The sequence below is a fragment of the Ailuropoda melanoleuca genome, chromosome 1, assembly GCF_002007445.2.
Source record: "Ailuropoda melanoleuca isolate Jingjing chromosome 1, ASM200744v2, whole genome shotgun sequence".
Taxonomy (NCBI): Eukaryota; Metazoa; Chordata; class Mammalia; order Carnivora; family Ursidae; genus Ailuropoda; species Ailuropoda melanoleuca.
In genome coordinates, this window is record NC_048218.1 from 140,535,937 (window position 1) to 140,553,437 (window position 17,501).

General features: G+C 39.0%; 1 protein-coding gene across 3 annotated transcripts in view; it reads left to right on the plus strand.

The window, feature by feature from the left end:
- The first annotated feature begins 3,756 nt into the window (after positions 1–3,756).
- CFAP69 (cilia and flagella associated protein 69) overlaps positions 3,757–17,501 on the plus strand; it is a 50,708-nt gene continuing 36,963 nt past the window's right edge. For 2 of the 3 annotated variants that reach the window (XM_011226202.3, XM_034667567.1), the window contains exons 1-3: positions 3,757–4,092; positions 13,935–13,994; positions 15,530–15,595. In XM_011226202.3, coding sequence (XP_011224504.1) covers positions 3,973–4,092; positions 13,935–13,994; positions 15,530–15,595 — 246 coding nt within the window. In that variant the 5' untranslated portion in view covers positions 3,757–3,972. Of the gene's footprint in view, positions 4,093–13,934; positions 13,995–15,529; positions 15,596–17,501 lie in introns of those variants that run through there. The other variant, XM_034667571.1, reaches the window with a different exon arrangement.

A 17,501-nucleotide genomic window follows, 5' to 3' on the forward strand; every position in this document is an offset into this window, starting at 1 on the left:
ATCAGAAGAAATATCAGAAGGACAATGTTATTTCTTAATATTACATTTATGTTAAAAATATACTTTATTTTAAAAGTAAAAAATCTGGAACTAATGATGTACTATATGTTGGCAAATTGAATTTAAATAAAATAAAAAGTAAAAAATGTACATAGGTCAACATATCATTAAAACATCTAGTTAATCTTCAGTCTACAGCTGCTTTTAAGAAATTGCAATTTGTAACCTAACAGAAATCTTAAAGTCTGCAAAATTGTTATCAGAGTGAAGCATTTCTCTTCTCTAATTTATTTCTCATAGGTTTCTTTACTATTATCTTTTTGCTGAAATAATTTACCACCTCAATAGTTAGTCATTTTACCTTTACATCCTTTTGTGTTTTGGTGTCAGGAAAACGTCTGTGTTCTTAACGTACAGCCTTAAAAAAATCTATATTAAAGAAGTTTCAATGAATAATGATTAAACTTAAATCCACTACCTAATTTAAACACTTAAGGCTTTTTTTTTTTTTAAGATTTTATTTGCTTATTTGAGAGAGGGAGAGTGAGGGAGAGGGAGAGAGAATTTGAAGCTGACTCCACGGTAGCAGAAAGTCCAACGTGGGGGTCAATCCCACAACCATGAGATCATGACCTGACTGAGCCACCCAGGTGCCCCAACTTAAAGCTTTTGAAAAGTTTAATTGGTGCACTTAACCAAAAGAAAAACAAATGCACCCAATATTATCATCAACAAGAAAACAAAGGATGTGGAAAATACACAGATGGAATACTCTGTGAAAGCCAGTTATACGGAGAGTGTTAAAACTGCTCCAAAATAATACTAATGAAAATACATGCACATACACACTAGACCAGTGTTTCTCAATTTTAATGTGCATACTAATCACCTAACAATCTGGTTAAAATGGAGATTCTGATTCACTGGGTCCCTCCTGGGGCCAGAACTTCTGAATTCCTAGCAAGCACCTAGGTAATGCCTATGTAGGTAGTTCAAGGACCCCATTTTGAGTAGCAAGGACTTAGTGTTTACCTTACTCTGGGTAACTTATGAAATGCTTTAGTTTGGCTTTAAATCAAATTTTAAAACTAATTTATAATCAAAATCTTTAATGAACATTTATTGAGTACCATTTGCCAGACCAGGAGCATAACATCACCTAGTAACTTGTTACACATGCGAACCCTTGACTTAACTGAAGCTGAGTCTGGAAGTGGGGCTCAGGAGTCGGTTTAAACTAGCTTTCCAGATGAATCTGATGCATGCTAAATTTTGAGAAACACTACTTTAGATACTATGCTGAGGATCTGGTGTGCAAATCTGAATAAGAGGTTCTCCTTGCTTTCAAAAGTCTCTAGTAGGAAGGGGTTGGGCAGGTGAGTTAATAAATACCACTAAGTATGTGCCAAGTACAAAACTGAATGACAAAGTGGCATCTAACAGAGGATGTAAAGAAGTTTCCCCCCAAAAGTACATGAGTTGAGTTTCATAGGGAGCTAGACATCTGTAGACAGTCCCACATACAACATATGCAAAGGTAAGGCAGGAAGAAGCTTGGTAGTTTTGTAAAACAACAAATAATTCATTCAAGATGGCTTGAATATGTAGTGTTGGGACTTTCATCCTGGTTGCTTCTCACCTGTCAAAGAGTAAAACAAATACCACTAGAGCTAAAAAAATAAAAATAAAATAAAATAAAATAAAAAATTATAAAGTTGGGAATTTTAACTTCCCAGATAAGGGAACCCATTTCTATGAAGAATTTCACTGATTTCACTGAGAAGGAGAAGAGTTTTTAAGTGCTAGAAAGGGGAAGCTCATGGGAGTTATGCTAATTAAGCACTGGAAACTGATGCTCAGGATATAGGACAGAATAAATACATAGGTTTGTAAACAATTGAAGTAAAATAAAAATCCTTGTGTTCGTATGTCAGGAAAGTGTCTGCAATTAAGTCCAACGAGGAGAGTGTGATTTTCCAGTCACTGAGGATTATGGACCCCTGTCAGATTCAGCCTATTGTGCTGAAACACAATAGTCAGTTGATAACCCCCAGATAAGCTCTGCTTTAAGTGGAAAATTTTTCTCCACAGTCCCTCCTCTTCATCTTTCCTCCTCCTGAGATGCCAGGCTCAACACACAAAGGATAAACAAATCATCCAGTTGTCAGTTCTTCACTACTATCTTGGTTTTGGGTGCCATTCTCACAGAATTCCATTGTGTTTATTCAAGTGATTTCAGTCTCCTATTGATGTGGTATACTCGGAATGTGCAACAGCAATTTAGCTGATGCTAATACACTTGACACACCTTTTACACTCTCCTGGAGTAATAGCAACCTTAGACCTACTGAACCCACCTCTAGGTGTAAGGTCTGAGAGGAGCTCTAAAAATACCAATGAGTAGCTGTAAAGATAAAAGTAAAAAAAGAATGCTGAAGCTGAGGGAAGGGAGTTACAAGATGGGGAGAGTGGTCAACAGGGTAAAATACTAGAGATAAGTACAGCAAGATGAGAACAGAAAAGTGACCACAGACTTTGACCACAAGCGTTGGCGACCTCAGGGCAGTTTCAGGGAACCTGGGTTGAGGAATGTGGAAGAATGAACATAAGTGAGGAAATAGTTACTAGAAATACTCAATTCTCTTTCAAAAAAGCTTGGTTTCTTTGGCTATGATTTACATCAAGTGCTGCCATGCCCAATCTAGCTTTTCTGTTTCCTTTTACTTGTATCGCTAGAAATGTCATTCAGTCAAATGTCAAATGTTTGAACCAGTTAAGAAACCTTAGAAATCACTGATCAACCAGCTCATTCTACAAATGAGGAGAAAAATGCTGGGAGGCGAAGTGAAATTTATTTTCACAAAGTTTGTTATGTATAATTTTTAAGGCCATGAACTTTATAGACAATATACAAACTCACGTCAAGTTTCTGAAGGCTAAAAAAAGACTGAAAGGTTTAAAGGATTTTAAGAGAGGTTTTCATAGCCACGGTTTTTGGGATGATTAAGTTATACTGATCATTATCATGAGCAGCTTTCCATTAAAGTCTTGACCCTCTTGTGTCATTACTCAGGATACAACGGATAGATGACAACACAGTAAATAAAGATAATGATAATCCTGACCATTTATCTAGGTGCTTATTATGTGCCAAGCACCACTTTACAAAACCACCATCTCATTCGATCCTCTCACAGCAATCCTATTGGTGAGAAAAATGAAAAACTGTTGAGAAAAGATGGGAAAAGTGGGGCGTCCAGGGGTTAACTTGCTCTAGAGTCCAGGATTTGACTCAAAAGCCTATAACACTGTGTACAAAGCTTTGTTTGTTATTTAACTGTCTGGTGGAACCACTAAAGTACAAGAGGTAGAAGGCAGGGAATGTCGGTGTCACTGGTCGCTTCTCTGCGATGAGATAAACTGCTCCGCTTCTAACACTATGTATCCATCACCCACCACTCCCGTGTCCAACATCCACCTCTCCTCTCTCCACCCACTCATTACTGATTTAAGAAGGCCCAGCGCAAACTATCAAGACTGAGACACTAACGCCAAGGTAACACTTCACTGTTACGTACCGAGGTTTTCTACTGCCTCCTGCTTCCCGCGCGCGAGCAAACCCAGCTTCTGCGAGCGAGGAGACACATATTAGAGTTTGGGGTAGTTTGGCTTCCCGGGCTTCCGTAAGAGCCGGCACTTCTGCAGCCCCGGCCCCGCCCCTAGCAACGCACTGGCTTGTTAACAACCAGCCAGCCGGCTAGAGCCAAAGTCCGCCGGTGGGCTGCGGCGGGGTGATGCGGTAGCGTCGCGGTGGCCGGGTCCACTGCCGGACCCCCGGGGCTTTTTGCGACTCTAGCGGCTCTCAGGCGGCTTTCCCTCTTCGGTGGCGGACCTCTTTGGGTCCTGCAGCTAAAGGGAACAGTGTAGGACAGAAGGACCCTCCTTCCCATCCCTCCCTCCGCCGCTGCAGCCATGTCGGTAGCGGAGGCCGCGGCTACCGCAGAGGTCCAGGAACCCGGCGGCAAGCTCAGGTCCAGCAGCCCTCGCCACATCCCGGTGGTCGGAGTGGTGACGGAAGACGAGGAAGCGCAGGTATGGGCGGTGTCTGTGCTTTGGGAAGTGTGGAGGGGAGGTGGAGATCTGGGGGGCGGGGACGAGGCCTCGGGGCAGCAAGAGCGGAAATGGGAGCCGGAGTGGAAACTATCTGAGCCCGCGGGACTGAGGTACCAAGCGCTGAGCTGATGCCTTCGAGAACTGCGCCGCCTGAGGGAGGGGTTGGCTGTCGTCAACCAACCTGTCTGGGGACTTGTGGCGCGAGCTTCTCCCGGAGCGTCTAAACAGAGTCAGCGAGGTTTTGCCGCTCTTCTTCGGAAAGTGTGACCAGGAAGGGCCTGGGAGGCAAGGAAACGTTTTCAGTGCAAAAATGGATTTGAAGACCATTTTGTTTGCACTGGGCTTATATGTAGACACCTGTTATCAAGTAATGTTCTTGATATAGGGGTAAATTCTCTCGTGTTTAAATTTGCTACTTTAAAACCTGCACCTAGAGGGGAGCAAAACGCTGTTAAAATTAGAAATTAGCCTCGCTTTCATATGAAATTGGAAGCTGGTTATGGAGTCGGAATGAATCGAGAAAGAGCAGAATCTATGTGTTTTACTGTATTTGTATTAGGTTTTGAGTTTACTTTTATTATGAATACAAGATTAATTCTTACAAGTTGGTCTGTTAAGGTATTTCACTTCGGAACCCTCGGCTGGATCTCCACTGGTGGCCGAGGTGTTTAGAAACTCCCAAGTCGTTAGCGTACTAGGGTTCCATTGCTTCTCCCTGGAGAGTACTGATCAATCCTTAAAATGTGAATACTATGGAGGAATCCTGCCCTGCCTCCTCACACTTTTTGGCGTGGGGTCACTGTGGGAATTCCTGTTGAGGTTTTGCTAGTCTCAAGCTGCGTCAGGAACCCTGTCTCCTACGTCCACATCCTGGATCCTGGGAGAGTTCCTTGGGAGTGGCCAGTTGACTGGGGACCTCTTCTTTGGGAGTAAGGTTGAGCTGAGTACTGCCTGACATTTACACTGCAGTGACCTGCAGAGCAACAGCGCTTTTGATGAAGAGGAGCGCGTGCTAGGGGAATTTACCTAATCAGTTTTGTGGAAGTATTCCAATCCGGTGGGGAGACTCCGGAACAGCGGCTCTCCGCTCGCAAGGCTGCAGGGGGTCTCAACTCTACCGCCATTCTCCCAGGCACAGCACAACTGAGAAGTATGTGAATTTGGTATCTAATGGCTCTCCTAATTCCTTCACTCGGTGTAAAAAAAGTTGGCGGGGTGGGGGTGGGGCGAGGGCGGAAGGGCGGGGGTGGTGGCAAGGTTATATGAGGTAGGCTAGTTTGGGTTTAAAAAAAATGGGAAATACTTTTATTAGGCCATTGGCCAAAATAACCTACAACATATCGTAAAGCAAAACAAGTAAATTTGTGTATGTGTGTGTATTTTCTTCCTTCCCTTTCTTTTTTCTTCTTTCATTATTACCCCTCCTCACAGAGACTTGGATTGTCTTCCAGGAAGAAATCAATTTCTATTAGAGTTCCTAGCTTGTTAATAACTACTTGTAGAAGCATTAACATTTTTTAAATTATTGGAAAAGAAGGCGGCAGTTTCTCTCAAAAGAAATGAAATAAATTAAAATTTTTTTAGAGCTGGGAGAAATGATCATTCAGCCTTTTTAGGTTTTGTTTGTGGTTATTTTTACAAATGAGGACCCTAAGGCCCTGAGAAGTTGTTAACAGAGTTACTCAGTTTCTTTACTCAGAGTGGGGTCTAGCAGTCTTTGCCATTATTAAAATGATAACCTTTTAGACTTTTGCCTCAGACCAGTAGAGGATAGACTCTTGGAACTCTTGGAACGCTTGAGAGACAGTATATCCTGGTAGCTACAAGTGTCTTTGGAGAATCTACCTCAGTTTATTAAGCCAGCTCCATCCTATGCTTGAAATCACGAATTGTTTATCTATTTTCTATTCATTTTAATGTTGCTCTTTAGAGCCCTTTAGAGCCCTTTAGAGCAGTGCTTCTCAAACTTTAATGTGCATTTGGAATGCCTGGGGATCTTATTAAAATGCAGATTATGATTCTGTAGGGCTAGGGAGGAGCCCCAGATTCTGTCTAACAGGTTTCCAGGTGATGATGCCATTGCTACTGGTTGAAGGACCGCATTTCCCACTCTAAGTAGCAATGCTTAGTGTATTATAGCTGCAGGAGGGTATGAATAGTGCTACAGAATTTCACAGTTAACACCTGGAAAGATGTACGAGGTAGTTTCATATGGATTCACATTATAAAACAAAATAAGAACAATAATAAAACAAAATTCCAACCCTCCCCCCCAGGTCAAACTATGTCGTAAAAGACAAGGGACACCAAGTGGAGTTTAAAATAACTATTTTGATCTATTTTCCTGTCACCACAAGGTTTCAGTCAATCTTGGATTAACGTCACATCCTAGGCAGCACCTCTCCCTCTCTTCCCAGACAATACCACTTTATTGTCCTCTTTCTTCCCTCTGAGCCCCATCCCTCTTTAGGGTTCCACAGTAGCTTCTTATTGCTTACCTTACCAAATATAATTACACTGACCAAATCACTTAATTCTCTAGGCTTTGTTCCCTTTTCTATAAAACAAGCCTGTGTTAGAGGAGTGTTGCCCAAACCTGGGTGACCACCACAGTCGTCTGAGGAGTTCAAAAGAATCGTACGTAGCTGGGCCCTAAACACATCTACTGAATCATAATCCCCAATGTGGAGTCTGGGACTTTTTAAAAAGCTCTCTCAAGTGGTTTTTAGCCTCAGGACCACTGAAGAGACGATATCCAAGGTTTCTGCCATCCCTAAAGTGCCTCAGGTCTACTCTGTTGTGTTTTCAGGGTTTCCCAATGCATAATCTGAACTCATCTGTACTGGATGCTCTGCTTAGTACCATAAGGGCAGAATTCTTGCTTGTTGTTTTTTCCTGTAGCGTCCCCCATAATCTCCAAGGATTCCCCAGTAACACCCACCACAATACCTGATATTCAAGAGGTGATATTAAATATTTACTGAATGAATGCTTTCTCCTTTCTTCTGAATTTAAACCTTACCCTACCTCCAGATCCTGCCTCTCCAACATAAAGTACTTTCCCAATAGGAAGCACATCCCATTTATCTTCACCTTCACAGATCCTCTCATAAATGAGTATAGTCCTAGGTCTGAGTCACACCATTTCTTCCCAGTTATCACTTGTGTTATGTTGACAGCTGTTTCATTTGTCTAAATTTTGTCTCTGCCCCTAGAATATGGGTTCCTTAAGTGTAGGATATTGATCTTAATGCTTATGTGTGCTTCTCCCCCATGACTCTGATCTCAGAGTAGAATTTTTTTTTAAACTTTATATCTTAATTAGTCCTCAACTTTACCATATAAACTTAGTATTATTATCCTGTTGCTGAAACTGGGGCCTTACTTGTTAAGATCACAAAACTAGTAACTGGGCTAGCAGGTCCATCTGTACAACACAGTGATTTCATAGGTTTGTACATGATGCTGTGCTCACCACAGGCATAGCTACCATCCGTTACCATGCAATGCTATTACAATATCATTGTATATTCTCTATGCTGTACCTTTCATCCCTGTGATTTATGCATTCCATAACTGGAGGCCTGTACCTCCTACTGCCCATTTTGCCCATCCCCACCACGCTCTCCCCTCTGGCAACCATCAGTTTGTTCTCTGTATTTATAGGTCTGTTTCTGCTTTTTGTGTATTCATTTGTTTCTTGTTAGATTCCACATATGAGTGAAATCATATGGTATTTGTCTTTCTCAGTTTGATTTATTTCACTTAGCTTAAAACCATCTAGGTCCATACATTTTGTCACAAATGGCACAATCTCATCCTTTTTCATGGCTGTGTAACATCCCATTGTTTGTATATACTACATCTTCCATACCCATTCGTCTATCATTGAACACTTCGGCTGCTTCCATATCTTGGCTATTGTAAATAATGCTTCAATAAGCATAGGGGTGCATATATTTAGAATTAGTGTTTTTGTTTTCTTTTGGGTAAATACCCAGGGGTGGTATTATTGGATCATATGATAGTTCTACTTTTTAACTTTTTCAGGAACCTCCATACTGTTTTCCATAGTGGCTCTACGAATTTACATTCCACCAACAGTGTACGAGGATTCCTTTTCCTAAATATCAACTTAGGTCCTCTGCACACTTTTTAATTGGATTGTTTTGGGGGGTTTTTTGGTCTTGAGTTATATAAGTTTTTTATATATTTGGATATTAACCCCTTATCCGATGTATAATTTGTAAATATCTTTTCCCATTCAGTGGGTTGTCTTTTTGTTTTTTTTGGTGGTTTTCTTCACTGTACAAAACAAAATATATTGATTCTATATGAAAGCAGGAGATTTTGTATGTTTTATTCAATACCATATCTTTAGCATCTAGAACTATGTCTGACACGGTGTAGGCACTCAAAAAATCTTTGTAGAATCAATAAACTGTGATTACTTGACTTGCATAGGTATCATGGCTGAGCTTCCTTGCCCAAATTTGCTCTTCCTCTAAAAATCTCCACAATCTTCTAGTTGATGTCCTATCCTACCATTGTCTGTAATACTGCCATGGACTGTATCATTAAAATTGCCTACCCTAGTTTTGGAATAATTGCTAGAAATAACCTCTGTGTTCAGTTGAGAAGTAAGGCAGAGAAGTAGGGTGCAAAGAACCAGCACTCCTGCATGAGACAGACCTGCTAGCCCAGTTACTAGCTTTGTGACCTTAACAAGTAAGGCCCCAGTTTCATCAACAGGATAATAATATTAAGTTTATATGGTAAAGTTGAGGACTAATTAAGATATAAAGTTTTTTTAAAAAGGGAGGTGGCACCTGGCTGGCTGCATTGGTAGAGGATGCAACTCTTGATCTCAGGATCATGAGTTCAAGCTCCACGTTGAGCATGGAGCCTACCTACAGAAAGAAAGAAAAAGAAAGAAAGAAAGTAAGAAAGAAAGATAGAAAGAAAGAAAAGAAGGAAAGAAAGGGAGAAAGAAAGAAAAGAAAAGAAGGAAAGAAAGGGAGAGAGAGAGAAAGAAAGAAATGTAAAGTGCCAGACATATAAAAGGACCACAGTAAATGTTAATTCTTTTCCCTGTAACTATGTATCAAATGAGCAGTATTTCTCCCTTTTGACATGTCTCTTGGTAAAATATGTTCATCCTATAACTGTAAGTGAAGGTCTAATTTTCTTCAAAACAACTTATTAAACTTTTGATCTTAAAAGGTTTTGTTAAATGTTTTTACAATTCTCCATAAATATCTTATGATGTTAGCAGCAATTATTTTGATACTTTCCTCTGTATGTCCTCTTTTGATTCACTCTGTTGTGTGTTCTCATTTACCCAAGCTCTTCCAATTATTACTTTAAGCCTCTGATTTGGAGATCTCTGGCCCCCAGTTTAACTTATCTCCAGCCTCAACATAAGTCTCTTCCTCCAGCTTTTCCTGTCTCAGCAAAGGGTGTCAGTACTTCTATAATTCCTCAAGCCCAGGAGTCATCATCACCTTTCTTCTCTCTTCCAACAAATCAAGTCACTCCTTAGGTCCCACTGATTCTACTTCCTTGATGTTTTTCATTCCATTCCCTTTTGTCTATCCAGTTGCCAGTACCTTAGTCAAGGCCTTTTACAGATGTCTCCCATCTCCTTTCCAGTTCATCCTAGACCTTTCCAGTTCAGTCTATACTCAGCAAACTAATTTTTTTTGTTACACTCCTCTGGTTAAAGCCTGTGGAAATAAACAAAGACCACCTTCATGAAAATAAGCGGAGACTATTTAATATTCAGAGCTTACTATAGAAAGACAGTCAGCTAGCATTACCTAATCTGGCAGAGACTCCAAGGCAGGCAGGGAAGCTTTGTAGTGAAAAAAAGGAATGCTTCTAATATGCTCTGGTTGGAGGTTGTTGCCATGGGGAAGTTGGAGTTGGGCTAACTACAAACGGCATTCTATGTGATTGATTTGGGAAACATATTTGGCTTTTTCTGGTTGGTCCTACATAGCATATGAGGGGCAAAAAATAGGGAATCTGGTAGTCATTGGCCAAATCCTGACTTTCTTGAGCAAATTGCTCCCCAGTTTGGTTGCTGCAAATATTGTAGGTAAGAGTTCTGTTGCCATAGATAGTCTGTTTATATACAGTCTCTCAAACCATTCAACAGTCTCTGAAGATCCTTAGCATAACATACAAGGCCTTCTGTAAAATGGAGTTGATAATAGTACCTACCTCATAGAATGCAATTAGTAAATACATGTAAAGTGCTTACAACTGTACCTGGAAAGAGACATCACCATCATGTTATGATCATTAGTGTTATTCATGATTTTGATGTAGGAAAGACGTTAGGGTAAAGCCAACGGCCAAGTAAGAATTCTTGAGACGTCTTTGGAGCTAGAAGGGTTTTATTAAAGCAGGGGGACCAGACCCATGGGCAGAAAGAGCTGCTCTGGGGTCATGAGGAGTGGCCCATTATAGACTTTCAAATTGGGAGGGGGTTAGGGATAGTGTAAGCCTCCCAGGTATTTTTGGAAACAAGGTTTCCAGGATCCTCAGGGGGCTAGCTCTTGTTAGGAAAAGGTCATTTATTACTATTTAGTAAAAACTCAGTCATGAGACTCTTCAGATGTTTATCAGTGGGTCATATGCTTGGAGGATGATTGCCAACGTGTATCTTGCGGGGGGAGAGGGTGTGAGAGAAAGGAAGTTTCCAAAAGAATTTTTATGTGTTAAAGTAGACTTACAGAATCCTGGTGGAAGGGCTAAGATTGCCTTTTGCCCTTAGCAAAGTATTGACATTGAGGCAGTTGAGTCCCTAAAGGAATGTCACTCTGCCTGATTCAAGGGCTTGTGAATGGGCTGTAAGTAGTAAGGAAATTTAAGTTTTCTTTTGCCTTTGTTTCCCACATCAGTCTGACCTCTCCTTACCTAATTAGCATCATCTGTAGCTACTATTCCCTGCACTGTCTTCTCCAACCTAGTGAGCTCCTCTCCATCCTCTCAATGCCTTATTTTCTCTTGCCTCCAGGCCCTCACACATGCTACTCCCCCATCTCCATCTCTCAAACCTTCAGTTCATCTCACAAATCCTACTCCGTCTCACCTCTGCCTGCAGATTACTTCTTCCAAAAGCTGTCCAGTCCCTTTCTGTGCCTCCAGTCTGTGTGCTTCCAGAGTACACTTTTCAGCATTCGTGGAGCATTTTGTAGCATGTTATCTGTATTACTTGTATTCCATGCCAGACCAATAGCTACTTGAGGTGAGCAATGTTGGTCCCCATACCTAGCACAGTTTCTGAAACATAGAAGCTGCTTATAAATATTTGTGGAAGGAGAAAAAGGCTAAATGAGAGAGGGAAGGAGAAATCTTAAAAATATAATATATGCCAAGCAAGTAAAACACAGAGTAGCATGAAGTAATAATGCAACAGAAATCTAAGAGGAATCTATGCTTTAACCTTTCCTTTTCTCTGTTTCTTAATAAAAGTTATACCTGCTCATTTGGAGAGAACAATTCTGATAATACGTTCAGGTATTAAAGAGAAAATTTGGGGGCTCAGTCGGTTAGGTGTCTGCCTTCGACTTGAGTCATGATCCCAGAGTCCCAGGATCGAGCCCCACATTGGGCTTCCTGCTCAGTGGGGAGTTTGCTTCTCCCTCTGCCCTTCCCCCTGCTCATGCTCTCTCTCTCTCTCTCACAATAAATAAATAAAATCTTTAAAAAAATTTTTTTGCATTGACTTTTCATTTCAATATGCTTTCCAGCCCTCAAAGCCAATTTTGCAGAAAATCTGAAAATAAAAACTCACTATATATATTTCTCAGAGAATACAAGGGGAAAAAAGAAGACAAGGTAGTGGCACATGGCACTGTTAAATCCCCAAATCTTAGAAGGCAAAATTCTATTCATCAAATTTTTTGATAACAGTAAACAAGTTTTTTAAACAAGTTAACAGTAAAATGTAACAGTGTTTAAGGATAACCATAATACCAGGTATAAATCAGTATTTAGCAAATCCTTTTGATTGTTAACTTTTTAAGTAAAAATCATTTTTCGTAAATAAACTCACACAGTTACTTATTCTACAGACTTAAAATTAGAATACCTAGCTGAAAATTGTTTTTGAAAGACATTGCCTGAGATCAGAATATGAGTTCGTAATTGTGAAAGGAAAGGAAATTCTAGATTTAAGAGTCACTGAAATAATATCTATGTAGAAATACGGAAAGGTATGTATTGTAGATTTAAAAAATCAGAAAATAAAATGGTGTTAACACTAAGTGAAATTATGTATTACACATGTAAACAAAAAAGGAAAAAACTATATAAATACATGTATTTATACATGAACAAAAAAAGAAAATGGTATACAAAATATTTTTGTGTAAGTACTTAAATTTGATAGCACCTTCTGTTTCCTTCTCCACTTACCTACAAATAACATTATATGCCAGGGCCAGGTTTTGATGCTGAGGATGCCAGAGAACAAGTCTTTGTCTTCAAGTGAGCTTTGGGCAGGGTGTGTGTGTGGGGGGGGAATAAACATGTAAATCATTTTAGAACTATGATGGGAATTGTAATGGATATGCTCTTAGGGTGCTTTGAGAGTACAAAGGAAGGACATTTGTTCTATACTTTTTTATCCCTTGGGGAGGCAACACTTGAGCTGAGTTTTGAAGCACATGTGGGGGTTAACCAAGGAGAGGAATAGGATTATCACAACAAATGAAAATAGAGGAGGGGTGAGGGGCATTAATGGAGAGTCATTGAATGGTTTAGATGGGTTATGTTCAGATTTGAGTTTTATTATCAAGACTGTAGAGTAGAAGACCATGTTGAAGGGTACAAGAGTAGAGGCGGGGAGAACAGCAGGGAACCTTCCCAACTGAGTGAGAGATGAGAACTGAATAAATCAGTAAGATGGTATGGCCTCAAGAAATATTTAAGATATAAAATCTATTGACCTTGGACATTCTGTTTTCTTTTTTTGAAGATTTTATTTATTTATTTGAGAGAGAGGGTGCACCTCAAGCCGGTGGGGGAAGCTCAGGGGGTGGGGAGGGAGGGAGTAACAGATTCCCTGTTTACCTGAGTCTGAGTCAAAAGCAAAGCTTAACTGACTGAGCCACCCAGGCACCTGGACATTCTGTTTTCTAACGTGGATGACTGTAAAAATGCTGATACTAACTGAGAGAGGGGATACCTTGTTCAGGAAGGTGATCTCCTACCTGTAGTTTAGAAGCAAGTCTTATGTATATCTGCATAGGCAAATTCGATGTAATTTGCATGCTTGGGATGTGTAATATCCGTGTACCACATCATTTCACTTTCCAAAGCATGGAAGTGCTTTTATTCCAGATGCTTTCTTGGGCCTTTCAGGACTAATAAAATTTAAAGACAGTAAGATTATAGGATAATACTAGAATTCAAGAGGATTTTTTTTAACTCTTATAAGCTTTTCATTCTCCCCTTTTTTTAAAATTGAAGTATAGTGGGCACGTAATTTTACATTAGTTTCAGATGTACAACATAGTCATTCCACAAATCTATTGTTAAGCTGTGCTCACCAGAAATGTAACTCCCATATGTTACCAGACACTATTACATGCCATTGACTATATTTCCTATGCTGTCTGTACCTTCATCCCTATGATCTCTCACTTCTCTTCATCCATTTTGCCCATCCCTCCATCATCCCCTTCCCCTCACTATCTTTTTGTCATAAGATATTTTTAAGTTGCCAAGCGATATCATATAAAAATAATGTGTTTGATGTGATTTCTTGATTCTCATGACAGAATTCTAAGAGTTGTGTGTTTTTTTAGGGTGCTTTCAAGACCATGGACCTAAATCGTGTCATCAGCCTCCTTGAAGAGACTGATAAAGTAAGCTTTGAGAGAAAATTTCTCTACTGTATCACTTATAAACTATGATTTCCCTGAACAGTAACAAGTATTCCCCCCAAATAAGTCTCATTTCTTTCTTTTTGTTGAAAACATTTCAAATAGTAAGTGTCTTATATTCAAGGACTGTTTAAATAAGTTAGTATGAATGTATTTAACCTGGTAGGGAGGCTAGAAGAGATAAGATTTGGTTTTGTGGAATGGACAAATCAATGGTGGATATAAAAGAGAATCATAAGAGTAGAGGAAGACTCTTCTAGTCTTTATTAATTGCTTGTTACAAAGTAGGATGTGGGGAGCAAGGGTAGAAAAAGTATATCATGATGTACTACTTAAAATTTTCTAATATGAAATCTGGATATCTATTTACATATACATACATACTCATACATACTCCTAAGTAATCTATTTCGAGAGGAATCTTACACAGAATGGAATGGAGATGAAATTATTTCAGATATAAGGTTCAAAGTGGAGAGGCATTGGGAGAAAAGATAATAAATGCATTTAATGCTTGCTTATACACCACACTCTCCTGACATTACCCAAGAATCAACACAGTACCTAAAAGCCAACACAAAGTATAAAATTACTACAGGATGAAGGTTGCATACTTTTAATATGTGGAAAATGGGTTGATCATGGTAGAGCCCATCAAAACCAAACAATGTCTAGTAATTAGTAAGCACAAAAATTAGGTATTGTTTTAACATTTTTTAGTTCTACATTTTAACAGAGAAAAATCACAATAAAAATAATGTATCTCTTGCTGGCTGTGTTTGTTGTGAAAGTTATTTTTAATTTTGAATATATCTGCATTTTAAAAAAAGAAAAAAAAGAAAGAAAACCACATAGAACTCCTACTAGTTGTTAAATAGGGGTAGACCAAAAAAATGCATAAAAATGCCACAGCTTCTCACGAAGGATCTAAGGACTTTAAAAGGACAGAGTGATTCAGTTATGTAAACAAAAACAGTGTTTTGTTTTAATTGGCTGAAGATGTTTGTGCCAGTATGCTGGGAATAATTTAGAGGTTAGAAATATAATTTCTGCAGTCAGACTGCCAAATTTGACTCCTAACACCACCACTTATTAGCTGGGGGATTTTGGACAAATTAGGGTTTCAGCTTGAGTTTCCTATTCTGGAAAAGAGATATAGTAATGGTACTTCCTAATAGGGTTGTTTTAAAAATTAATGAAATAACATGTATCTATAGTGCATATATTGTGCATGGCATAGAAAACTGCTCAGTAAATTCAAGTATTCTTAATATTATTTCTGGAAACAAATGCTACTTTTATATCAATTTAGTTTTGATTCTCAGTTTCCTAATCAAATTTAAATGGTGTGCTTATTTTTACCTTCACTGTTTCAGGAAACACTTTATAATGCTTACATTATAGTAATTTAAGAATTACTTGATAATTTTAATGTCTACTTTTTATATTAAAGAAAATTTTAAAAATCTCAACAGATTTAATAGCACAAAAGAACTAAAATAGATAACTTGTTTTAGGATGATTTGGATGAAAAACAACTTAAATCTGTCAAGAAACTGGTACAATGTTATCAGAATGGACTTGTATCCTTTACATATATATATGTATGTTTGTTTCATTTATCCTGAAATGAGAGAATTTTTACTAGAAAATGTATTATTTTCCTCTTGCTGCTATAACAAATTGCCACAAACTTAGTGTCACAAAACAGCTTAAAGCTTTTGTCTTACGGTTCTGGTTGTCAGAAGTCCAAAATCAACATCACTGGGCTAAAGTCAAGATGTTGGCATGACTGCTTCCTTCTGAAAGTTCTCGAGGTGAATAATCTCCATCCTTGCTTTTCCCAGCTTCTAAGGAGGCTGGCATTCCTTGCTCATGCCCCCTTCCTTCCTTGAAGTGGCACCACTTTCATCCCTGCTTCTGTGGTCATGTCTTCTCTGATCCTCTCCTGCCTCTCTCTTTCCCAGGTAGGATCCCTCTGATTACTGTGGGCCTATCTGGATAATCTGGGATAACTTTCCCATCTCAAGATTTTTAATTTAATCACATCTGAAATGTCCCTTTGCCATGTAAGGTAATATATTCACAAATTCTGGGAATTAGGATGTGGACATCTTTGGGCAGGCCATTATTCTGTCTACCACAGAAAATACCTAACATTTTGTATTTTTCACAGATTTATACTTTTTGTTTTTCAGAATATAAAATTGAAGAAACAGATTAATGTACTTAATCCTGTGCAGATAATGGCAGTTTTTATAGACTGAGAGAGACACTGGATATAGTTAGGAGGGCCAAGTCAAAGTCTTGTTTCTACCAATTTACTTGATTAGTTGTAATATTGATAAATTTCTTCTTCATCCTCATAAAATGGGGATAACAGCACCCCATGAGGTTGTTAGGAAGACTAGATGAGATGACATATAGGCAAGTGCTTTATAACCAGTAAAATATTATATAAATATGTTATCCCCACTGTATATACCACCTGATCAGAATATATGGAAACCAGTGCAACTCAAAACTGTCTGTGCTTAAGAACCAGTTTATGGGTTGTTGTTGTTGTTATTGTTATAAGCTTTGCATATAACTTAGCTATTACAGAAGGCAATACAGTTGTCACAGGAAACTCTCACTTTCTATAGTCGTCTTATCCCAGACTGGTAACAGAATTTCAGAACTAGCAATGGTCCATAGAGCACTTCAGTAGTATTGATCTCCACAACCTCCAAAAATTGTCTACAGATGTAAGTCTCTATTAGCTTGTTTCAGTATTTGAAACATCTTAAGGCTATCATTCAGGGAAATGTGCCTTAAAATTTCATTTTAATTATTTTCTTGCCTTATTTTAGCCTCCTTTTATATGGATTTGTTGAGTCCGTCAGTTATCTGAGGGCTTGTGGACATGGAGCATTATTTACTGGCAGCCAAAAAAGTCTACTAGCAAGTGATTTCTTTCCCTGTCTGACCCTGATACCTCAACACCTCCATCATTTTTTTCTTCTTCATGTTAGAGAGTTGGTGGCAAATGGCTTTTTTTTTTTTTTAAGTAGGCTCCACACCAGGGCTTGAACTCACAACCCTGAGATAGAGATGAAGAGTTGGACTTGGTTAACTGACTGAGCCGCCCAGTTGCCCCCAAATGGCTCTATTTCTGAAGACCTTTCGTAGGCTGGCTTTATATATGAAAAAACATAAAGCAAAAATAAGTTAGAGATGTATCGTGGTCACTTCTGTAGGTAGTTAGAGGTTTGTACTTCCAATATAGCTAGCTTTCCCATCTTTTCCTAAGAAGCTCCTAGAAAGAGACTAGAAGTGATAGGATTTAACCACAGAAGTATGTCTTAAGTATCATGTTTCCTTGGCTGTAAAAGAAAACCTGTGAAATTTGTTTTGTACCAGTTAGGTTTTTTTTTTTTAAAAGATTTTATTTATTTATGGGACAGAGATAGAGACAGCCAGCGAGAGAGGGAACACAAGCAGGGGGAG